At 37.8% G+C, this 25712-nt stretch overlaps 1 protein-coding gene across 2 annotated transcripts in view; it reads right to left on the bottom strand.

Moving 5' to 3' along the window:
* Nucleotides 1–95: 95 nt before the first annotated feature.
* GFPT1 (glutamine--fructose-6-phosphate transaminase 1) overlaps nucleotides 96–25712 on the bottom strand; it is a 57248-nt gene continuing 31631 nt past the window's right edge. For both annotated transcript variants that reach the window (XM_036088474.2, XM_036088476.2), the window contains 9 exons: nucleotides 25213–25308; nucleotides 21534–21631; nucleotides 17013–17133; nucleotides 15995–16152; nucleotides 9908–10022; nucleotides 9513–9640; nucleotides 8573–8740; nucleotides 7768–7929; nucleotides 96–6474 (listed from right to left, as the gene is read on the bottom strand). In XM_036088474.2, the coding sequence (XP_035944367.1) occupies nucleotides 6430–6474; nucleotides 7768–7929; nucleotides 8573–8740; nucleotides 9513–9640; nucleotides 9908–10022; nucleotides 15995–16152; nucleotides 17013–17133; nucleotides 21534–21631; nucleotides 25213–25308 (1091 nt within the window). In that variant the 3' untranslated portion in view covers nucleotides 96–6429. The remainder of the gene's footprint in view (nucleotides 6475–7767; nucleotides 7930–8572; nucleotides 8741–9512; nucleotides 9641–9907; nucleotides 10023–15994; nucleotides 16153–17012; nucleotides 17134–21533; nucleotides 21632–25212; nucleotides 25309–25712) is intronic.

Raw genomic sequence — 25712 nt, 5'->3', positions numbered from 1 at the left:
CCAAGTTAATAACCAAGAACATGAGATAAAAATCTTACAAGGATTTCCCACAGTTCCTAGGTTTCTACATAGCAGCAGTAAAAGTAAATTCAATATTGGGTTTACATTTTATTCAAAGGATAAATACAAAATTAGGAAAGCAAGAGATAAAAGTCAAAGCAAATATGCTCAATATTTCAAAATAACTCTACATACAAAGCAAATGGGGGAAAAAAGCCCCCATGAATCGAATGGGCTACCTGTATTCAAGTCTACCAGAAACTTGAATTTACTATTTCCCTTGCCCGAGAACTACCAGCGTTCATTGTCTCAGAAATTCTCCATCCCATTAGGGGCACTGTTTGAAGACCAAGCTGTCTAACAAGTCCATCTCACACTGAACTTGCCACAGAACATCCATGACTGAGAATGCCACACTGGCATCAGTGAGGACATTATGAGGACAAGAGTGTCACCTGAAAGGAGCTATTGGCAGAAACAAACTGTAGTGACCCTGGTACATGTGGACCTTTGCAGCCTGGATGTTGTAGGGCAACCTAAAATTAATGGACAGCCACTTCTGCATCCCACAAATTAAGAATGTATTAGCTAAGAACCACGGGGTCATTTCCCCTTTAGGTATAATGAATCTAGAATTCTCCATAAATATCCTGGCAATTCTCCTTCTAAGACCTCGCTGTATTCACCTCCATTTCGGAACACATAAAGCTGAGTGGTAGAGGCAAAAATGAGCTCCTAAAGACTCCCCAGGGTGTGCAACAGCTGTGAGTTCCAGGATACACCTTATTAAGGCTCTGGCTTTTAAATTGTTGGATGCTTCTAAATCACTCAGTATACTGCAGAAATTAAAAGCATATGAAAACATGCCAAAAGCTTTCATCCTAATATGTATAAACAGTCTTTTTAATCTTATACAAACAGAGGTAGACTGATAAGTGAGTGGAAGGAAAGAACTATAACTCTATCCAAAAAGCATTTCTCTAATTGTTTACAAGCTCCATTTTTTATTCCATATTTTCAACTGTACATCCATACTTCATTTTCAAAAATCTCTTGAAATATGAAAAGGAAAATATGGCTACATAACAGCATTAGGAGAAATACATATAAGAAAACACATACGTGAATCTTGGAATTTGAGCCAATAAATCATGTTAGTATGAAGTTCAAAACGTGGCCTTTCAATCTTGGAAATAATCTCTTGTACACATGCTAACCAAAAAGAGAATAATGAATTTATCTTATTACACACATACTTCCAGGGAAGGGTAAGATGGTTAAATAACCTATAACCTGGCAACCTGTCTGTATATTATTACAAGATTAGTTTATAGCCCCAGGATGTTTAAGCTAATAAAGTTCCTACATCATTTTTTTCCTACATCATTTTGTAAAATGAACGAGAACTATTTACCTTCAGATTAATGAGAGAAACTTAACTCTTACTTCTTTTCCTCATCCAAAAAAGTTAAAAATTTCTTTTTCTTAAATGCCACTCCAATGAAAAACAGGCCTCTAAATTTTCAGGGAAATTATTTCTTGGCCTTTAGTAAGTACTCAGTAAATACTCCTAGCCAACTGAGGAGAATTCAAAGATAACTGTTTAATAAAAGTAAAGCTGGATTTTATGCCAAAATGTGGCCCATGGAAAAAATGACCCACGCTGTCTGGCAGCCCCAGGCTTTGCTGCACAGCAACACTGAGACAGAGATTAGACTGGGCTTGGATCTACAAGAAGGCAAAACAGCACAGCTATTCATTCAAACTACCCTGGCATAACTCTGTCTCCTGCAGAACACAGCGAGGGCTGTAAGCACTAGGGATAGAGATTTTCTCTTGCTGTTTATAAAAGGATCCTGTAAAAGGAATCTTTGTTCTATAATTAACAGATTGCCAGATACTACAGAAACTTTAGAGTACATGCAGTCTTGCTACTCACCCATCTTAAATATCCTTCTTTTGCAACTATCAATTCACTTACGCAAAGCTGTTGATCACTGTATACACTAGAAATTCGCTAGAAACAATATTCTCGCAAAAAATTTTTACAAGACTTGAGAAGGTATAATATCTATGGAGTATGACATCAAAAAGTAGAGCCTTTGTTTTATCTAATGATCCTTTCTAAAACAATTGGCAAGTTGGAGTGGAGATGTGAAACTTTTGATTATATTTATCCAATCATCTCTACTTTTAAAAAGCAATAGTAATGAATTCTAGCATCAGAAAAGTTTACTAACAACTAAACACTGGCTACATTCTTAGTGCAATACAATCTTTAACACACTTACAAGCATGTATACACTTCAAATATTGGCAAATTGCTTCAAAATGCAATTCTCAGTAACTTTTGGTAATTTATTCACAGTTCAAGGTTAGAGTTATTGGACTTAAAAGACATGAGGAAGAAATGACCAAATGGCTCAGTAAACTACACATTTATCTTAAAGAGCAGAAAACTGAAACAAAGCAAAGATTCTAAAATCTCCAGCTCACAAGCAGTATAATTTAAACAAATACCAAAAGTTTTATTTTAGCAAAAAAAAAAAAAAAAAGAAAAAGACAAAAAAAACACAAAAAGTCAACCACAGAACATTTAAAAAGCTAACAGGATCATTTCTGTATTCATTCTGAGTACCATAAGAAAGGTAATTCAAGAATTTCCTAAAACATTCTCATTAGCCATCATTTATGGTAGATTCCATAACATTGATATCAAGCTATTACAGACTTACAAGTTAATACAGCATAACTTTACAATCTTGCTAGTCAACTACGATTTTCATTTTAAGCCTGGAAATTATTGGTTCAAAGCAAATGTTATCAGTCCTATTTGTTGTCATGTCATAGATCTGAAGATATGGTTAAACTCACCAAGCTAGAGAAATACTGATATATTAATAATCCTTAAATATTGTGAGAAAAAACTGATGTGTTAATTCTTCTAAACTTGAGATTCTAACATGAAGAACAAAGAAAGTAATCTGCAGTACGTTTTCATGAAGAAGACGCTCTTACCTGGCAGTCTGGTAAACAAAACCCACTAAATATGTGGACATAAGGCTAAAATACCTTCCTTTACCATTCCCTTCCATTTCTTTGGCCTTCACAAATTCCATGTGAGCTATGATTTCTTTTTCGACAAATACTTTTCAGTGACATTGTGCTTTTTAGAAAAATCACTTGTCACATACAATAGTTAACATTAGTCTTTCCCTTTTATTGTTACAGTATATCCTAAGTTTTTAAACAGATAAAACACTGACTCCAAAGGACTTCTTAAAATATGTTTGTTAAAGCAAACATTTCAGCTGGTCTTCCTTCTTTGAAGACAATATAAGTAAGTGCCAAATGAACATTACCAAAGAGCTAAAAAAAAAAACAAAACAGGGCTCCTTTTCCTCCTGTCCTCACGATTAGCTTAAGTCAACAGACCTGTATTCAGAAGGGTAAGACGGTATCATCTTAGAAACAACTTTTCACAAAACTAAGAGAGAAAATCTGTGTTAGCTCTCTTAACCCCCAGCCCCAGCTGCACACCACCCTGTGTCCACTCCCCTTGAGTAGTATTTGATGCTTGCTTCTTTCTCCCTTGTGCATTTCGCCTTTACCTTCCTTAGCGTACCACAGATAGATGGTCTACGCAGTGTGCGGTAAGAGTGCACTCTACAAAATGCATCTTCCACCTCTTGTGAACATTATACGCCCCTAAACTTGGACCATTATTTAACAACCCAGCTCACCTCCCCTTTTCCACTCCCTCACCCTATGCCTCGCAATGATCTTGGTCTTCACCACTGGTAAGTCTGCCCAACAAGCAGACTTTGCTTTCAACAAGATGTCCTTTCCAGTTCCTGGCACAGTGACTTGCCCATAAAAGGATGCTGACACAATTACAGCACACTAAAAACAGTGAACGTTAATTTTCCTCTTCCCATTCATTCCTGACACAGGGAATTAAAAAAAGACAGAAAAGCCAACTGACTGCAAAGTAACCATCATTTACTGGGCCATGTATGAGATGCTACCCATGACCCCAGCCTAAAAAGGGCTCATGGCTGAGGTAAGGAACTCTAAGTTACATATGAGTGAATTTAAACTTTAAATGTACTACAAGAAAGAACTTTTTATATAAAAGACTCCTTTGTAGCATACCTTTCTTGAAAAATCAGATTTTCTTATCTGTTAATATTACATTCATTTTAACTGGACATGCACACTTATTAGTGATTTGCCTCATTAGAGTATCTTTTTTTTGTGTTCATAATAAATACATAAAAGCATTTTAAAATCACTACATTAAATAAAGTAAGAAGCAAGAAGGGACAAGAAGGAGAAACCATGTTTATTTGGAAAATATCACTTCTTTGTTCTTCAATATCAGCTTTTGATATCCAGTTCAGAACTTATCCTAGTTTGAAGTGTAAGTGTGTGTGTGTGTGTGTGTGTGTGTGTGTGTGTGTGAGAGAGAGAGAGAGACAGACAGACAGACAAAGAGGAAGAGAAAAAGAGAAATTGAAAACTAATGATTGACTTCACGTATTTGTTCACTTAGAATGCTGACTCAAACTTCAGACCATTAAGAAATGCTACAAACCCATACAAATCACAGACACAAAATGCTAATTTAACATAAGAAATGACACTATACACATACTAAAACTAGCAGGCCTAAACAAAATAATCTCAGAAACAATTAAAATGGATAAATATAGCTATAGTAGCTACATATATATATGATATCAATAGTAACCTTATTTTATTTTTAAAAACAAACAGGTTTCTAGTCTCCACCTAGGAGGACAGTCCTTCCAAAGTACCTCAAAATATGCAAAGTATTTTTCTAACCCTAATACACAAGCAGAATTCTGTGCTCCCCTTGCAGCAATAGCTATTAGAAAATCTTAACCTCACCAAGAAATTCAAACACAAAGAAAAAACATGAATTTACTTAAATAATTATGCTAAATATCTTACCTTCACAATTGAAAGGCAAAAACTCTAGAAAGAGAAGGACTTCACCAAAACACAAACACACTGCCCTATAACCCCCAAGATTTGGCCAAAAAGCCCCGTAAAGAAATTACTACTCACAACATGTTGGATGTCAAACTAATATTCTACTCTATTTTAATCTAAAATGTTAATTTCCATTTCTGACGTAAACCAGCTGAAGGCACCTTGATATCACTTTACTTATTTGTATCTTCTTCATTCCTAAATATATTTCAGGGGTAGAACACAGACAATAGAGAAATATACCTAGGAAATAATACTATATTCGATGCAATCCTTCACTAGCATCAGTGTAAAGCATATAGCTTTCTCTAAGCCTAGCTCAGCATATACCTTTACAGTCAAATAAATGATTAGTCAAAAGACTTGCAAATCTTCCAAACTACAAAGAACTTCCAACTGGCAGGATGGTACTAGTTTTATGCAAAAAGGCAGTAAAAAGTTAAAATTCACTGCAGGAAATTTTTCCTCGGGACAAAAATTAGAGAATTCTACATGTATCAGTACTGATTTAATCTCAGACATATGACAGCAACATTGTGTGGTGATTTCAAAGAACAAGTCATTAAAAAAAACACATGAAACAAAAAACTACAGATACAAGGAAATAAAAATCAGTTTTAGAAGATGGAAAAACTAGGAGTAGGACACCCCACCTGGAGGTCCCCCATCTTCACAAGAAAAAATATGTTGTCAGTTGTCCAAAGCAGCTCAAATTTAAAGTTTCTGCTATGAAATTGTGCAAATACTTGTTGTTAAGAGTGGAGAAAACCAATGTACTACCATACTCGAGCTTCCTATATTAACTCGACCTCCAGATAACAAGCAACAGGTCTGAGACACTCAGGTTAACCTAACTTACATAGAAATCCCACCAAGAAAAGCTTTCAGTTTTTAAGTTCTACAGTTTGATTTAAAAACAAAACACAAATTTAAAAACAAATCACAGCATCTTCTCTTTATATGTAAACTTAACAAAACCTTAATTAAATGTCCAACCATTAGCATACATTGCCACTGGCTTTAGATATTCCAAATTAAATGTACTACACTTTCTTTGGGCTGAATGAATAGAACCATGGTAAAACAAAGGCCAATTATTCTAAAAACACACAATTCTCCCAGACTGAAGTGAAGGGCCCAGAAATCCAACACCCAGCATCCTTTAAAGAAAATGAGAGCTAAATCTCTGTGGTAACGATTCCAATATAAATTCCATTATTTAAACTCCCCCACAAATTACTGGAAAAATATGAGGTAATTTCACAAAAATCACAAATTGAGTGGAATAATTATAACCGATATATAAATAAGGATTTACTAAAAAAGGCTTCAAAGGGTGAATTTTAAATCAAGGTGTTAAATACAAAAGGTGTCTTGTGTTGCTCAATCGCCCAGAGTTGCAGACGCTCCTCACTCTACAGTTACAGATTTGGCAAGATTCCGGGGAAAATCAACCTGCAAAAGAAGCAATATTTGAAAGACTGTATAGATTGGGGTGAGAGGAGCAGTGACTAAGCAAATTACTTTTGCGTATAAAACCAGAAAACAACACGTTCCTCAACCGTCTTAATTACAGACTACAAAAAACTAACATTACAAATAGAGTCAAGGGACGCCTGGGTGGCTCAGTCAGTTAAGCAGCTGCCTTCGGCCCGGGTCATGATCCCAGGGTCCTGGGATCAAGTCCCACATCGGGCTCCTTGCTCAGCAGGGAGCTTGCTTCTCCCTCTCTCCCCCTCTGCTTGTGCTCTCTCTGTCAAATAAATAAAATCTTTAAAAAAAAAAAAAGAAAGAAAGAAGAAAATAGAGTCAAGGGGCGCCGGGGTGGCTCAGTCATTGGGCGTCTGCCTTTGGCTCAGGTCATGATCCCAGGGTCCTGGGATCGAGCCCCACATCGGGCTCCCTGCTTGGTGGGAAGCCTGCTTCTCCCTCCCCCACTCCCACTGCTTGTGTTCCCTCTCTCGCTGTGTCTCTGTCAAATAAATAAATAAAATCTTTAAAAAAAAAAAAGAAAATAGAGTCAAATAATGTATCTTAAGAATCTTGAAATGAGGGAAAAGCATTCTAAAGGAGCCAGTTCAGCACAGGAAGTGCTTCTCTGGTCCTCTATAAAAGGGGCAGCCCACCTGGAGGGTCACGGGCCTCAGGCAGCTAATGTAAGACTGGCCAAAAGCTTCCACGAATCTTTCTGGCAGTGGCCCACCCTGGTGCTACAGCAGCCAAGACCCCCAACAGTAGTGGCTCCTTGCAATTCCTACCCTGGCGGATGGCACAGGGGCCTCCCTCCCCTGCCTTTCCCCAGGCCATCTAATGTCTGTTTAAGCCCAATTCCCCACGTTAAATCCTTTCTTACTAGAAATGCCAGTCGGTAGTGACTTATGATTTGTGTGTAAGAGCAGGACGTTGGGCTGTCATGATGACCGGGAGACTGGGAATGCTAAATCCTGCAATGTGCAGGGGCGTCCCAAACAAAGAACTGCCAGCCACCCGGAAGGAAACAGAAAACACATGGAGACTCCCCAAGGAGGTAAATCTCCAATCATAGAGGTAGGCTCCAAGGTTCCTTCAGGTTCAGCGGGTAAGAAAAGGTTATGACGTAACCTACACACTGGGCTGTGCAAATGTAACAGGTGACAGATAAATATCTGAAGGATTTCTCAAATGCTACTGCTAAAAATTTAGAAGGAAAACTAAGACTGAACCAGGTAAAACGTGAACTCAAGATTTCTCCAGGGGCCCATCACTTACGTCGTAGCCTCGCAGCACAGCAAGGTGGAAAGCCAGCAGCTGTAAGGGGATCACGCTGAGAATGCCTTGCAAGCAGTCCACTGAGTGGGGTACCTTGATTGTTCTGTTTGTGTTCTTAATGGTCTCGGTATCTTCCTTATCACAAATCACCACTGGGCGTCCCTGGGAAAGAAACACACACACACACACACACACACACACACACACACAATCACTGGTAAGCAAAGGCAGAGCTGTTGCACATGAACGTGCAAATTCTGCACTGCACATATACACGTGGCCTCCCTGACTCACAATCCTAGGGATAACTCAGATTGAGCTCACTTGCAGCCAAGGAAACGGAAACTTTGTGGGATTCTGTAATTTGTTTAAACTCACACAACTGAGAAATACCGAGCTCAGTTACCAGACAGTAATATCTTCAGGGCTTTATAGAAAAGCCAAATGATCTGAAGAAAATGCAGTTAAGCACAACACCTGTAATATTAACGTAAAATCCAGTTTCTCCTGAAATATACTTTTAAGAATATTAACTTAAAAGGGAGCAGCATACACTAAGAGAGAGGAGAGGATCTGGAGACTAGGACCTCAGTTTTGGTCTTGGTTCTGCTTATTATGAGATCTAGGAGCTGGGTCCTGTCAAAACTCTTGAGTATCTCAGATTCTTCACACGTAAACTTCAACATGTTTTGTAAGCCTCCCACTAGGCACTGGTCTATCACTTTAAATGTCATGAAATTCAAATAAGCTTTAGTGACCCAACTCTTAGATAATTCCCAGCACCCTCCCAGCAGCCCATACTTACCTGCCTGGCAACCACCTGCTGAAGAGCATTCTGACACTTGGCGTAAGTGTGATCTCTCATGATAATCATGATGACAGGCATCAACTTATCCACCAAAGCCAGAGGGCCATGTTTCAATTCACCAGCAAGGATGCCTTCAGAGTGCATGTAAGTGATTTCTTTGATTTTCTAACAGGAAAGAACTAGATTAGTCTTCAGTCTGTTATTCAAAAACCCATTCTTACGTAAATATTACATAAAACATCTGCTGTCCAGGGACGCGTGGGTGGCTCAGTTGGTTAAGCATCTGCCTTCGGCTCAGGTCATGATCCCAGTGTCCTGGGATCGAGCCCCAAGTCGGGCTCCTTGCTCACCGGGGAGACTGCTTCTCCCTCGCTCCCTGATTGTGCTCTCTCCCACTATCTCTCTCTGTGTCAAATAAATAAATAAAATCTTAAAAAAAAAATCTGTTGTCTGAAGTCACTATTTATCCAAAAGTATAAAAGGACCTCTGACCTGTAAATATAGGTTAATAGATTATTTCTGAACTATCAACAAGTAACTGGAAGTTTGTTCATTAATTAGAAATTTTAAAACCACAAAAACTTTGTGAAGATTTTAGGTGATCATGAATATATTCCTATTACTCTGTAACTGTTCTTTTACTTGCCTCATGTTTACTTCAATGAAATCCCACACCTAGAGAATTTAATCTTTTATTTATTAACATTTGGAGAACAAATTAACCCAAGTAACTTGCTAAACCCAAATCATGGTGGTAAAATGTACTTTTCTTGATATTCACTTTTGAATATTGTGTGACCCTTTCTCAAGATAACAAATCAGAGTGCATAAATACAGAGACATTTTCAAAAGTGCCACCTATTTCACTGGATCTAAAAGTATGACTATGTGCCAGGTCCTTAAGTCCACAGACATAATTATAAGTGAGAAGACTTACCAGTGCCCCTTCAAGACAAGTAGCATAATGATAGCCACGTCCCATTATCAAGACTGACTTCTGATGATAAAGTTCTGTGGCCAGTTTCTGAATTTCATCATCCATGCTCAGTACTTCCTTAATCAAATCTGTTAAGAAGTAATATTAACAAAGTCTATGAAAAAAGGGCAATAAACTGAACCGATATAATAACAATGATATATTGGCAGCAACCAACAAAAGACCAATGTTTCTATTCTGTAATATCAGTAAAGGATTTTTAAACACATAGGTGCCAAAGAAGAAAGATCTTTTTGACTAAGTAGCTAAAAGCCACAGCTTCAAGGACAAGAAGAGACTTCACCCATTAGCCACTCCCTTAGACAATAAAAATCTACTGTGTGAGATCTTCGTACCAGGCAGCCGCTTCAATCCAAGCATGATCTCTTTGCGTCTCTCTTGCATGGAGATCCTGTCATCACACATCATGAGGGCAAACATGACAAGGGATACAAACTGGCTGGTGTAAGCCTGGAACACCACAGAAAAGCAGAACTAGTTGCAGTTGCATTTTAAGAACTTGGAATTTTTAATTAAAAAAAAAAGATGAAAATAAAGAATTCCCTCCGATTGGTTTTATAAATATATATTGTCCATTTAAAAAAAACAGTGTTAGCTGACAGCAAACTGAACCAGTACTTGGGAAATCTATCACTATTCTCCTTTTCTGAATTTGAACAAATGACTTAACTTTTATTTCCAAATACAAAAGTTCCTTATAATCTGGATGCTTACCAAATCCCTAACACCCTCAGAAAGGAACAGAAACATGCAAAGGAAGGTGAGCAGAGTGTAAATCTGCACATGCATAACCAGATTAGGTTTTTCATATAAGTCAAAAGCAAAGCATTGAAGGACTTTCCCTAAGGTACTTGTTGGTTGTTTGGTTTTTTTTTTTTTGATTGTTCTTTGATTTTTTTTTCACCTTTGCCTATTGCTTTTTCCTCACTCCCACCTTTTTTTTTTTCCAGTTCAGCTCAAAAAAAATTTTTTAACCTTAATTGTAGAAAAGTGGGTAGAAATAAGAATAATCATCATTCTTACAAATAATTACATTTTAATAACATGATATTAATAGCATTTGTGAATACCGCCTCCTAATCTTTACTGCCTTTCTTCTTTCTTTAAATGGTTAAGAAAATTAATTGGTAAGTATAATTTTATAACTTGCTCTTATTCTTAATTTAATCGCAAGCACTTTCCCAAGGAAGAGTGCCTTCTTTCTTGTTTACTAGTGTTTGATATGCAGTTTTGAAACCAGAGTAGTTTTTCATCTCTTTAGGTGTCAGATGGCCCATCTGTTAAAGGTACATTTACAAGATTCTCATGAGAATTAAATGAGACCAACGTAAAGCATTCAGCATAATGCCTGACACACAGGCTCAAAACAAACTTTTACTGATAAAAGCTTGAACTAAGAGACATTTATTTTCCTAGGATAGAGAACTGTGAATGTTTTAAAACATGCAGTCAACTACCAAGACTATTTTCATTCCCATTAGCTGTATGAGAATGTGAGAGATGAGTGTTTTGCCACATTCTTTGCAATACTGAAAACTATCTTTTTAATAAATTTATACCATTTGTCTGCTAGACAATGGTCTCTCACTACTACTTTATCATACATATCTTAAATCTGAAAAGATTGTTTTCATGTTCATCAGCCATTTATGTTTTCTCTTTTAAGAAGTGACTATATGTTCTTGTTTCTGGACTTGGGAGTTTTTGGGTTTTTTTGTTTGTTCTTAGCTGGTGTTAAGAAGGTCTTTACTGTTATGTTTCAAATACTTTTTCCCAGTTTGGGTTAAACCTTTTATAATGGTGTTTATTAAATTAAAAGTTTTATTTTTTTAACTTTTAAGTAGTATTTTTAAGCTTAATCCTTCCATCCTAACATCAGTTAAGTATTATTAAATTTTAATTCTATTGTTTTCATTGTCTCTTTTTGATTTCTTTCTTTTTAGTCCATCTGAAATTGATTTTAGTGCAAGGTGTTAACTTGTGTTTTTATTCTTATACATAGCCAATTTTCCCTCCATTTCGCCCACCCTTTCTCTATTGGCTTGTGCCATTTCCTATAGTCTCAGTCCTCTGATACCCTAGAGTCACGTTGCAGAACTGATTCTGTCCCACAGATCTGCCATTTCTTTACAAAACAATCTTCCCATCCAGAAATATGGTATTTCTATCAATTTGTGGTAAAAACCTAAAAGTCTATAAAGTTATATAGTTTTCATCTATTCAACAAGTGTTTATGGAGCATCTTATACAGTGCTTAGTAAAGTTATTTTTAAGCATTTTTATGGCTATTGAAAATAGAATCCCGCCTCCAAACACACACCCCCATATCTCTTCGAAGTAGCCACTGTCAGTTAATAGAGAAAATATTTGTATATATTTTATATAAAACACTTTATACGAATTCTTCCTCATTCTAAGAAATCTTTCACTTGCTATTCTTAAGCTCTACAGGAGTCCATCATATCAATTGCAAATAAGGAGAATCTTATTTCATTTACTCTTCTCTATTATTAGTCTCCTTCTGCTTTATTGGGTTTCCTTTTACTTTTTTTTTTTTTTAAAGATTTATTTATGTGAGAGAGAGCATGCACGCACAGGGCGGGACAGGGGCAGGGAGAGAGAGAGAGAGAGCGAATCTCAAGCAGACTCCCTGCTGAGCACAGAGCCCAAAGCGGGGCTCCATCTCAGGAACCTGAGATCATGACCTGAGCTGAGATCAAGAGACAGACGCTCAACTGACTGAGTCACCCAGGCACCCCTGTACTAAGTCTTTTTTACAGTAGTTCTGATACCTTTTTAATTCACCAGCTATTTAAAGAAACTAAATTTTACATTTCAGGCATATGTTTTCTTATTTATATTTTTATTATTGAATCATTAGGACTATTGTGGTGTGGCCAGCTGCAGTATTATGTATAATTTTAACTTAGGAAATTTATTCTGGGTTTTCTTGTAGATTACAGGCTGAATTTCTATTACTCTTCTCTGGATAAGGAATCACTTCATAAGTGACTATTTTCCTGTCATAATAGGAGGATAATGAGCCTCCTGTATAATGAAATCACTATCTGCTAATGCTCCTGACCTTCCCAGTAGTTAAATGAGACTCCCTACTTCCTCTTGCTGAGCCTCACAGCGGTCAGCTGCTCATACATTTCTCCACAGCTACCTGTCCCTGTGCTATGATGTGATCTACCAGAAGGTTGGGATTTTTTTCCCCATAGCACCAGTGTGGATTTGCAGTCTTCTTGCCTTCAGGCTAATGAGCACATCTGTATTCTAAATTGCAATCCCTTCCAGTCTACCTTTTCCTACTGACGCTTACTTTTCAATAAACCAATTAATCACAAAACATATGATCAGGACAGGGGGAGAGACCCAATATCTGGGACCCCTGGCATACCTAAACTCTTTCCAACTCAAACCAATCAGATGAGTTCCAGTTCCTCGAGCCCGTGACTAAAAATATTACTCTACAGAGTAATGTTTCCTTATTTGGACTTAAGACATCTCAACACTGATTTTTAAGTATAAATATTAAATAGCTTTAACGGATACATTTTTCCATTGCATTTCCATTACAGCTTAATTTCCAATTTCATGGTTTTCATTTCACCAATATATACCAGAAAACCAATTATGAGAAAAGTAAGTTACACCTCACACTTAGAATTTACTGAGGTTTGAAAGAATTCACCAGGAAAATGTTGACTCTGAACTTTTAAACTTGGTTTTACTTTATATTCAGCCAAAAGCTTATTATCAGTTTATTTTTAAAAATCAACATAAGTCAGTACTGTGGTTAAATTTTAAACACCTGCAATAACATAAAAAACTGCTACATCTGCACACTTATGCCCATCAATTCTTACAGAAATATCAAACTGTCTATGGTCTGATATTATGAGAAACTTAGTAATCTCTCTACCCCTGAGTTTTTCAGGTGAAGTTCGGGATTTATAAACAAGATTATAGAATTCTTAGGCTAGGTCCATCACAGGGCCAGGGATTAGGACCAATGATGAACTTCTTTGATCACCTATTAACATATAAACTTATATTTGCCATTCAGAAACGCTCTATGACTAAACATTGCAAAACTTTTCTAACTCCAAGCCCAGAATGTCTAAGGCAGTTGAAGAAAACAAAATTACTTTGGAGTCCAAGAAAAATTAAAGTAAGACTAAACTGCCATACTTACTAAAATTTTTAAGGGAGCTATTTTTTTAAAGACATTAATTAAAATATGTGCTATGAAAAAGATGCTTTTTTTTCTTATACAAGATGTAACCAAAAAAAAAAAAAAAAAAAAGACATAACCATTGGGGGAAACTGGGTAAGAAGTACATGGACTTCTCTACTATCTTTGCAATTTCCTATAAACCCTATAGTTATTTCAAAATAAAAAGATTTTTAAAAAAGGACCTGCAAGAAAGGGAGCTACTGCTAGAAATAACAACATGAAAAAAAACCTCAAAAACATCAATGGTGAAACCCTTGTTTCACCATATGTTAAACAGAAGGAGCCAGACACAAAAGACCTGTATTATATAATCCCATTTATAAGAAATTTCTGGAAGATGACATAGTGTAGCAAGAGAAAGCAATTGTAGCTGCCTCGGGCTGAGGCTGAGAGGTAGGAGTGGGGGTTGACTGTAAAAGGGCAAAAAGGAACTTTTTTCAAGTGAGTTAGTCTTCTAAAACAGGACTGTGGTGACAGTTACACAGCCAAATTTACTAAAACTATACACTGAATATTGGTGAATGTTACAGTGGTGAAATTTATACCTCAATAGAGCTGAAAAAAATGGTAGAATCTAGGTGATGGGTATATGGGTGTTAATATGAAATTCCTTTAACTTTGCTGTGTGTTTGAAAATAATCATAATAAAATGTTGAGAAGTGACGCCTGGGTGGCTCAGATGGTTAAGCATCTGCTTCCCTCCGCTCGGCTCACGATCTCAGGGTCCTGGGATCAAGCCCCACTTTGCGCTCCCTGCTCAGTGGGCAGTCTGCTTCTCCCTCTCCCTCTGCTCCCAGCCCCATCTTGTGCTCTCTCTAATAAATAAAAAATCTTAAAAATAAATTTAATAAAATGTTGAGAAAATTGAAGTTTTTGTGAACAATAGAATTAGAAATCAAAAAAATTGTACTTCCCCTGGCAGCTCACAGTTCAAGCAAGATTTCTGGAAGGCAGCTATGCTCACCACTATACCACCAACACAGACTCAAGAAAGATTTTTAAAAAGGTAAGTCAAGAGCACCCATTCAGTGGTATGGCCCCATATCCCACATATACTATGGTGAAGGCCTTGTTTCACCATGTGTTGTGAATAAAGGGGCCTTGGAATTCCAATCCCTGATCAAAGCTGTCTGGATACTGTTCCAAAAATCCATAAGCTGCTGCTGAGGGCAGCTGGTTATTTATTCAGGCACAGAATGGAAACCCAAGCACAAACATCTTACATGTTTTAATTACCACATGGAGAAAATTCAGGTTTCAGCTTTCTGTAAATTATAGTGTTAGCAACATCAAAGTAACCAAGAAACAAAAAACCTCAGAGTTTTTACATAAGAATCACAAATTAAAAAAAAAAAAATTCAAATGTGGTTCTGTACATGTTAACATCATCTTCCACACACCCTTAATTAGAATCAAATCCACCAGTATCTACACGTCCTATTAGACCATCAGCAGTAAATATTATGCTTAAGCAGAAAACCAGAAATGTTGAAATCATAAAGAGTAATACAACTGTGGAAAGAGAACATCTTTCGTATTTTAAGATTCTTATTTTTATTACTAATACTAAATTTATGGATATTCCAATTTCAAAGAGCCAAATAGTCTCAATAGGCCTTAAAAAAAAAGGTGCTTTAAGTCTCCACAGGTACAGTGGAGAAACAGATATTGTCATATAATACTCATTTTAATTTTTTTAAATCGGCAAATTTTATACCAAAAAGTGTACACCCCCTTACAAACTTTCACAGGTAATATGTATATTTTCGTATATTTATTAGAAGCTATGAGTATGTAAATTAAAATGTCAAAAATGATTAGAATTAAGCTGGAGGTTTCTAATCTGTTATTTTTCTAATTCCCTACTATACTTAATAAAAGAAGGACATCAGACTTACCATGTACCCCGCTGCACCAGCAAGAGGAATATAAGTGATGAATGGAAACAGCCAGCATGTATGTTATATACACTTGTCCCTTTTAACCTCTTAAGATGGGAGTGAGGGACGGAAAGATAAGTGTTTTATCTACTATTAACCGTTAAACCTTACAGTAATTACAATGATTGGTAAACTACAGGAGTTCTATAAGTGCTAACAAATGAACTATACGGTATGGATTAGTGTGTTTCCACCAGTACTATGATTAGATAACCAAGAGAACTAAGTCAGGAACTTACCTTTGTGCTGGCCACACCAATCTCGGGCCCGGCATTAATGTGAACACCACAGTCTGTCTCCCTCGATATGGAGCTGCCCACGGTGTTCGTGATCCCCACAGTTAAAGCTCCTCTCTCCTTACAGTACCGAAGACCCATCAGGGTGTCTGCTGTCTCACCTATGTAAAAAGGAAGACAAAAGTAACACACAGAGCAGTCAGCAGACACTGTTTCTTAGATGCAAAAACAAAAAAGTTTCACTTTCACTTTCAACAGTATTATTTTGGTTTTTGGTTTTTTTTTTTTTTTTTAAAGATTTTTTACTTATTTATTTGCCAGAGAGACAGCGTGAAAGAAGAGAGAGAGCAGAAGCAGGGGCAACGACAGGCAGAGGGAGAAGCAGGTTCCCCGTTGAGCAAGGAGCCCAGTGTGGGACTCAATCCCAGGACCCTGGGATCATGACCTGAGCCAAAGGCAGATGCTTAATCAACTGAGTCACCCAGGTGTCCCAACAGTATCATTTGTTTTAAGTAAAATTTAAAACATGCACTAGGGGTGCCTGGGTGGCTCACTTGGTCGAGCGTCCGACTCTTGTTCTGCTCAGGTCATGATCTCAGGGTCCTGAGATCGAGCCCCACATCAGGATCCGTGCTCAGCGGGCAGTCTGCTTGAGATTCTCTCTCTCTCCCCTCTCTGCACCACCCACACTGCCCCACAGCTCGCATGCACGCTCTTTCTCTAAAATAAATAAGTCTAAAACAACAACAAAAAACATGCACTTTAATAAATTTGTAAAACTTTGAATAGTAAGTTCCTACTTTTTAGGATCTCCTTTCCTTCTTTGTCTTTGAAAACTCAGCTCCTTGAGTATAAAATGTGTTAATTTTACTAATTCATAGAGAATTACATAGTATCAATATAAATTACTATATTTGTCAGGTCATCTGCAATACCTGTTTATCATTAAATATCAGTTTTTGCCAAGATATGCTATAACTGAATGACTTCCTTTTCCTTCAAGTCTTTAAAATTAGCATACCTGACTGACTAATGAAAAAGCAAACATCATCTCGAAAAACTGGCGTGTTCCTATCCAGGAAATCACTGGCGAGCTCCACCATAACAGGCAACTCAGTCAGCTCTTCAAGAACTTGACGTGTCTGCACAGAAAAGATGACTTGGTCATATCACCTGACTTCAAATACTCTATTCTCACAGGACTATTTGGATTCAGTGTACACTTTTTATTTTTTCTGATTACAAAAATGATACACATGCATTGTTAGAAAATATAAACAATACCTATTAAAGCATAAAAAATAATCAAAATCCCACCAGCCAGGATATAAGCACTGTTAACATTTTAGTACAAGTCTCTTTGGATAGTTATCAATGCATGTATTCTTAAAAGCAATACACCTACACAAATAAACTGTCTCGAGAAGTAGAAAAAGCACTGTTCTGAGTTAGCTTGTATATTATTTTTAACTTCCCAATTTCTAATCTTGAAATGACAATTCATACAATACCAAGTCACTGAGAGATTTCAAATGAGATAACCACAGGTATATAAACACCCCGTGAAAAATTAAACACTTCAAAAGTACTATGTATTCGGGAGCCTGGGTGGCTCAATCATGAAGCGTCTGCCTTCAGCTCAGGTCATGATCTCAGGGTCCTGGGATCGAGCCCCGCACTGGGCCCCCTGCTCCGCGGGAAGCCTGCTTCTCCCTCTCCCACTCCCCCTGCTTGTGTTCCCTCTCTTGCTGTGTCTCTGTCAAATAAATAAATAAAATCTTTTTTAAAAAAATACTATGTATTCATAAATTAGTAGTTTCCAAAAAAAGTCAATACGCTTTAGAACTCTTGTTTAAGAAAGCCCACTATTTCTAAATTTTGTAGGATGGAGGATGAAGTAGGGGGTAGTATGCTTCTATTCAAACAGCACCTTAGCATTTTTTTTTTTTTTTACTAATTTCCATTCTAATTCAATTCCTTTTACTCTAAATGTGAAAATTAAACAATAGAAAAAAATAAATTTTAGGCAGCAAAAATTTTAGGCCCTACAGATGCATACATTTCGTTGTAGTGGAGATCACAAGCTTCTTTAGGCAAAGGGCCCCACTCATCTCTTGCCCCATCACTGCATTCCTCCTTCACCGGAGTAAAGAACATATAGGTTTCCTTACTTCATATCCCTTTAACTTTCTTGTCCACAAAAGTAAACTAAATGGTTTTATTCTATAACTTTGGTTTGGCACTTTTTAACAACGTTATAACATCACTTACAGAAAGTCTTCAAAGATAAAATCTTATTTTTAACTAATCTTTTCCATTGCTGTATTTTACTTAACTAATTATACATAAATAAGTTACTGACCCTAAAATGCTGGACATTTTTCCTCAAACAAACAAAAATCAAACTCTACCGCCTCATTTACAATATAAATGTTACACTGAAATTATATTCTTCAAAATAAAAAGAGAAAGATACCAATCTAGCAACTTACCAGATATTTTAAAATATAGCCCACAAAAGTAATCTCAAGGTATCTGTGCTAATAAATGTCTTTTTCTTTCAGTGGAAGCAACTCTTTATAAATACACAGCATGACATATTTGCATCTTAAAAGAATATACTGTTAAAAATTCTATTGTATGTCACTGTAAAAACTGAGAGACAAATAACATTTTGAAAAGCAAACTATACTTAGAATGATTTTAGTTGATTGTTATTCTTCAGGATACATATATTAAAAAATCATTTATGCATATGTGTCATTCACTTTGGAGTCCACCAAAAAAACCAAAAACCAGATACAATAGAACTGACGACACTATTTTGTATGATAAACCCCAAAGGGACTTCTAATGTTTGTTAACTATAGTAGTCTCAGCATCTACCAAAAAACAAAACAAAACAAACCTTACATTTTCTCAAATTTCATAATTGGAGAATTCTAACATAGCATATACTTTCTGCCCTAAAATTCAGGTTTAGCATTAGATGAAACATTTAATCATTTTTTTAAATTTCTGAATAGAGGGCTCACTCTGTAACAACAGATCTAAGCTACCAGGGAACTGGCCAATCCCTTCATTTACACTCATGTCTTTATTTTTTTTCCCCATGTTTGAAACAAGCACTTTCTTCTTCTTCTTTTTTTTTTAAGATTTTATTTATTTATTTGACAGAGCGAGAGAGCACAAGCAGGGGGAGCAGCAGAGGGAGAGGGAGAAGCAGGCTTCCCGCTGAGCAGGGAGCCCAACGTGGGATCATGACCTGAGCCGAAGGCAGACGCTTAACTAAGACTGAGCCACCCAGGCACCCCGAAACAAGCACTTTCTTAGAACTCTCCCCTTCAATACTGCCTAGACTTTCCTTTTTAGACCATGTGATCTGAGAAGTGGGTGGGTTAGAGAACTGAGATGCAAGGGCTGGACAACCACCCAGTTTCCATCACTAGTTACATGACTGGCTCCCACAAGTGCAGATCATAGATATTTTTGCCCCCAAATCACTATGTCATAAACTTTGGAATCAACTCTAGAAGTAGAAACTGAATGTGTAAGGGTCTTCTGTACTTACGGGAGTTGACCACAACAGCATTATAAATGGTGTCTTGATAAGAAAACTATATCTGGATCCTGATTTATTGGACTAAAAGACCATTATACTCCTAAGCTTCTGCACTGAAAACCAACATACATCTTTGATACAGAATATCAGCTTCCCAAAAATTAATTCAAAATGGATTAAAGACTTAAATGTAAGGCTTGAAACCAGGGACTTCCCAGAAAAAAACAAAGGAACAAAGTTCTTGACATGGGTCTTGGTGATGATTTCTTGGATATGACACCTAAAGCATAAGCAACAAAATAAAAAATAAAAAGGTGGGATTACATCAAACCACGGCAAAAGAAACCAACAAAGTGAAAAGTCACAATACAGAACAGGAAAAAATACTTGCAAACCATGTATCTGGTAAGGAACTAATATCCAAAACATATAAAGAACTCATACAACTCACCTGAAAAAAACAACCCAATTAAAAAATGGGCAAAAGACCTGAATATACATTTCCCCAAAGAAGATATACAAACAGCCAACAGGTACATGAAAAGATGCTCAACATCACTAGTCATTAGGGAAATGCAAATTAAAACCACAATGCGATATCTCCTCATGTCTGTTAGCATAGCCATCATCAAAAAGACAAGAGATTAACAAACGCTGGTGTAGATGTGGAGAAAAGGGAATGCCTGTGCACTCTTGGTGGGAATGTAAATTGGTGCAGCCACCATGAAAAACACTATGGAGGATCCTCAAAAGATTAAAAATAGAATTACCATATGATCCGGCAATTCCATTTCTGGGAGTATATCCAGAAGTAAACAAAACACTAACTTGGAAAGGTATCTGCACCCTCATGTTCAGTGCAACATTATTCACAAAAGCCAAGACACAAAAACAACTTAAGTGTCCCTAATTGCTGAATGGATAAAGAAGCTATGGTGTACACACACACACACACACACACACACACACACACACACACACACAGGAATATTATTCAGCCATGAAAAATGAGGAAATCCTACCATTTATGACAACACGGATGGATCTGAGGGCGTTTTACTAAGTGAAATAAGTATCACAGACAAAAACATATACTGTATGATTCCCTTATATGTGGAATCTAAAAAACAATACAAAACAAAAACAGACTCATAGAAAAAGGGATCAGACTTGTGGTTACTAGAGGTAGGGGTGGGGGGAGGGGGGATTGGAGGAAGGTGGTAAAAGGTACAAACTTCCAGTTATAAGATAAACAAGCACTAGAGGTGTAATGTACGACATGAAGATTATAGCGAACACTGCTGCAGGATATATAGGAAAGCTGTTAAGATGGTAAATCCTAAGAATTCTCACCACAGAGAAAAATTTCTTTCCTTTATTCTATTGTTTTTCCTGTACCTCTATGAGAAGATGGATGTTAACTGAACCTATTGTGGCCATCATTTCACAATGTATCTAAGTTGAACCATCAAGCTATAGGTCTTAAACTTAGACAATGATGTCAATTATTTCTCAGTAAAACTAGAAAAAAATCTAAATAATTTTTTTTTTTAATTTAGCTTCCAAAAATATAAAGAACAAAGTCTGACAAGAAGCAGACTTCCTTCATTTGCAGAAATGTGCCTACCAAGTAAAATCCTGTTGAGGTTCATACATGTTACCAGCCATCTGTCTGAGCCAAGAAAATAATGATAACCAAACCTAATGACTGCTCCTACAGAAAAACTTTCCCAATCTTTGCCTTCCATGAAGTCACTGCAGGTCTACCTGTATATCTAAAGATCTTTCTAAAGCAAATCTTCCATTGATAAATAATTCCAAGCAGCTATATTAACATTTCTGCCCCAACCTTCCTGATTTTTGTCTTAGCAACATAACAAGGTAACATCATGTTTTAAGAAAGCATAATTTTACATGGTGTGTTACAGACACCTTCTGATACCCAACATCAAACAGTTAAAATCTTAAGAAGCCACTTACTGCTACACCAGCATGGTAACTTGTCCCACAGGCAATAAGAATCAAACGCCGACACCTCTGGATCTCCTTAATGTGATCCTTCAAACCGCCCAAATTCACTGAAATAAAAGTGAATATAATTTGTGAATATAATTATTTAGGAAAGAACCACAGGAAATAGGTAATCACTTTTCGTGAGTGTCTACTGCCAATCTGGGAAACAACAGTACCATTTTAAAGAATTATACATGGTTTTGAAAACTAAATTAAACTGTCCGACCCAAACTTGTAACTAACGTTACTTACCCCCTCCCAGGCCCACACACCTACAGTTTTTATCTCACTCTACCTTGTCTGGTCATTTTTCCATTCCTCTCTTTAGATTACAATTTATCTCAATGGCAAAACCACAGGGGCACAGACGAGAGAACACTAGGTGCTAATGGCTGGAGGTGGGGAAGGGACTGACCACAAAGGGGCACAGGGGGTATGGAAGGCAATGGAACTGTGCTTCATCTTGGCTGCTGTGGAGGTTAGGGTTATGATCACGTGGTGGAGGTTTGTCAAAACTTATAGAATTATACACCAACAATGGTGAATTTTATTATACCTGATTATATCTCTTTAAGCTACCTGGGAAAAAATGGACTTAGTTACATTCATTTCCCACATGAACAGTGTTCCCCCTACCCCCAGAACAGTGCTCTGAACACAAGAAAAACCCCCTCTCCTTTCAGTCTTTCCCATCTCAGTAAATGCCACCCCCAGGAACCAGATGGCAGTGCCCTCAACTGCTCCTATCCCTCTCTACAACCACCCCAAAGGTCCTGTGAGCGCGCCTTCCATCATGTAGTCCAACATCTCCGCCCCGGACCAGAGCAACACTCTCCTAACTACTCTCTCTTCTATCCCCGCCTCTTAGAGCCTGTCCTCCACACACAGCCTGAATAAAATCATCTTTTAGAATGATTCTTTAAAAACATTAAATGAGGGGTGCCTGGGTGGCTCAGTCATGAAGCGTCTGCCTTCGGCTCAGGTCATGATCCCAGGATCCTGGGATCGAGCCCCGCATCGGGCTCCCCGCTCCGTGGGAAGCCTGCTTCTCCCTCTCCCACTCCCCCTGCTTGTGTTCCCTCTCTCCCTGTGCCTCTGTCAAAACATAAATAAAAATCTTTAAAAAATAAATAAATAAATAAAAATAAAAACATTAAATGATCTCAAAACCTTCCAATGAGTCTGTCCTCTTTCTGTCCCTATGGCTATTTATGGGTTCTTCTAAGGGCATCTTGCGTAAAAATACTTCAACACAAGGCTTGTTTTCTACCTGTGAGAAATTTTCATTCAACATCCATTTACTAATATTTCCTGAGCACCCACCAAGTGAATATACTTCCAAGGCACTGTGTGGCTTGTCTGAGAAGACAGACATGCACGCCCCCAGGGCAGCATCCTCCTGCCTCTGACACACCCTCCATCTGTCTATTCTGCCCCTGCTGTCTCCCCACACTTTTTTCTACCTTCATTGGTCATAATATAAAACCAAAGCATATGTTTTGCTTTTTATTTTTCTGAGTAACTTTATGGTCTCCCTTTTAAATTTCAATACTAAGAGGGCATATTATATCTATTTTTTAAAAAATCAGCAAAGTAAAAAAAAAACAACCACAAAAAGCTTCAGCAGCTTCCCAACTTAGAATAAAATCTAAACTCCTTATTATGTCTTCAAGTGCCCACATGCCCTGTCTCCTGCTTAACTCTGACCTTATCTCCTAGTACTGTCCCTCCCACCCAAGCACTGCAGCCAGACTAGCCTTCTTGCTGTTCTTCCCTTGACCAAGCGCACCCCTGCCTATAGTATTCTTCCACAGACCTTGGCATGTACTGCAAAGGTCTGGGAAGAAAGCAAACAATATTAAGAGGCTGGGTTAAAGTCATGCAATGGCAAATCAGTTTGGAGATGACTCAGTATAAAAGCAGACAATCGGAGAGACGTGTATTTCAGATGATGACCAAGAATGACAGGAAGTAAGATGGTGAGATTAGCTGGGTGACAACTATTTCCCTAAAAACCAGCAAATTCCCTACTAACTGAAGGAGGTTTGAGGTAGTTCTGAATGGAGTCATCCAAGGTCTGAATGGATGATGCTTTCGAGAAAAGCCTAATTCTAATAAGGTGGGCCACAGCTACTAGAAGCAGCAAGAGGGTGCCCGGGTGGCTCAGTCGGTTAATGGTCTGCCTTTGGCTCAGGTCATGATCCCAGGGTCCTGGGATCGAGCCCCACATCGGGCTCCCTGCTCAGTGGGGAGTCTGCTTCTCCCTCTCCCTCTCTCCCTCCCCCCCTTTCTCCCTAATAAATAAAAAAAAAATTTAAAAAAAAAAAACAAAAATAGAAGCAGCAAGAGTGCCCAGAGGACAGGAGCAGGGATGGAGCATGTTCAGGAACACTGCTGAATACCAGAGGCTAGTCTGGCTCCACAAAGGATCAGCAATGTGACCTCTGGCAAGACGATCAAACTGACAGAGCGTCAATTTCCTTAACAATAAAAAAAGATAACAGCTATCCTGTTTGTATTATAGAATGTTTATGAAGGAGGTAACATCGATAAAAGTGCTTTTTAAAATTCTGAACTTCTGAAAGTTTATCTGTCTTCCCTTGTGAAATAAATCCTTTTCCAGATCTTTCTTCCATAAATACCATAGGTGGCCCTTACTGCTGCTCTCCCAGTTCTTCCGGCTCAACGGCCTTTAACAGCCCCCTCTTCCCACATCCGCAGATACACGTCCTGCTTCTCTTCTCCCCTTCCCCATCGCTTCAGCCCAGACAGGACAACATCCTAAGTGGCAACTGCATCTCAAGCTTCCCAAAGAGAGGACCAGGTCTCACTACTCTTGGAATTTACAGTGCCCAGAACAATCCCTGCTACATAGCAAGTGCCCAATAAAGGTTTTCTGAAGTGAAAAGAAGTTAAATGTTTTTAATGATACACTGGAGGACATCCCCCCCTCCAGCAAAATCATGCTAATACTCCTTTAATTGACAATTTTCAATTGTGACTTTCTAGCCAGTTTTTACATTTTTTATAACCACCTTATTAAGATATGTCATACACCATAAATTCACCCTTTTAAAGTGTACGATCAGTGGTTTTCAGTATATTCGGAGTTGTGCAACCATCACCACTATCTAATTTTAGACCATTTCATCACCTGTCCCAAACCCCACAGCCATTAGCATCACTCTCCACCCCCGTCCCCTCAGCCTCTGGCAACCATTAGTTATTATCTCCCCTTTTTTGTTGCGGTAAAATATACGTAGCATAAATTTAACATTTTAACAATTTTTGAGTGTACAGCTCCATGGCATTAGGCACATTCACACTGGTGTGCAACCATCACTACCATCCGTCCCCAGAACTTTTTTCATCTTCCCAAACTGAAACCCTACACTCATTAAATGACTCCCTCTTCGTCCCCTCTCCCTGCCCCTGGCAACCACTCATCGACCTTCTGTCTCTACGTCTCTGACGACTCTAGGTGCACCTCACTTCAGTGGAATAATATACGGGAAGGCTTGTAAGAGGGCACCGCTGGCGGCTGGCAGCCACCGTTTTCTGTGAGGCTATCAAGGACACTGAGCTTTCAGGCTGCTGAGGCCAAACCCCGCAGGAGGCTCCGAAATAACAATGTGAATTTAATTACCAGTATAGTCATCAAAGTTGACTCTTCCTCTCATCGTGTTCACAACGGACTCTGGCTGCTCAAAAATTTCCTTCTGCATAAATGAACTGAAGTTGCCTGAAGTAACATAAATTATATCATTAATTTATGTAATTAAGAAATCTGTACCAACTAAAGTCTACCTTCTGTGACATAATCTCAGTAAATGAAACAGAGCTCATGCAACAGAGTACAATATTCACATATGACATTTTGCCCTATGTGAAGAAAAATGAGGAAAACGCGCTTTCTTAACTTCATACCTAAAATATGCAGTTAGAACAAAACAGAGGAGGGGTACAGACTTAAGTTTGAGTCAGATCTAGGTTCAAATTATGGTTCTATCCTTGAACACCTAAATGGCTCTAGGGAAATTCCTTCATCTGTAAAATAAGAACAGCAACTATTTCATAGCACTGTAGTGTGTTAATATAGGAGAGACCTGACATGTAGCAGTTATGCAATAAATGTTAGCTTTTAGC

This window comes from Halichoerus grypus, chromosome 10 (assembly GCF_964656455.1).
Source record: "Halichoerus grypus chromosome 10, mHalGry1.hap1.1, whole genome shotgun sequence".
NCBI classification, from domain to species: domain Eukaryota; kingdom Metazoa; phylum Chordata; class Mammalia; order Carnivora; family Phocidae; genus Halichoerus; species Halichoerus grypus.
The sequence above is the reverse complement of the archived record's forward strand: the minus strand, read 5'-3'. Positions and strand labels throughout refer to the sequence as shown.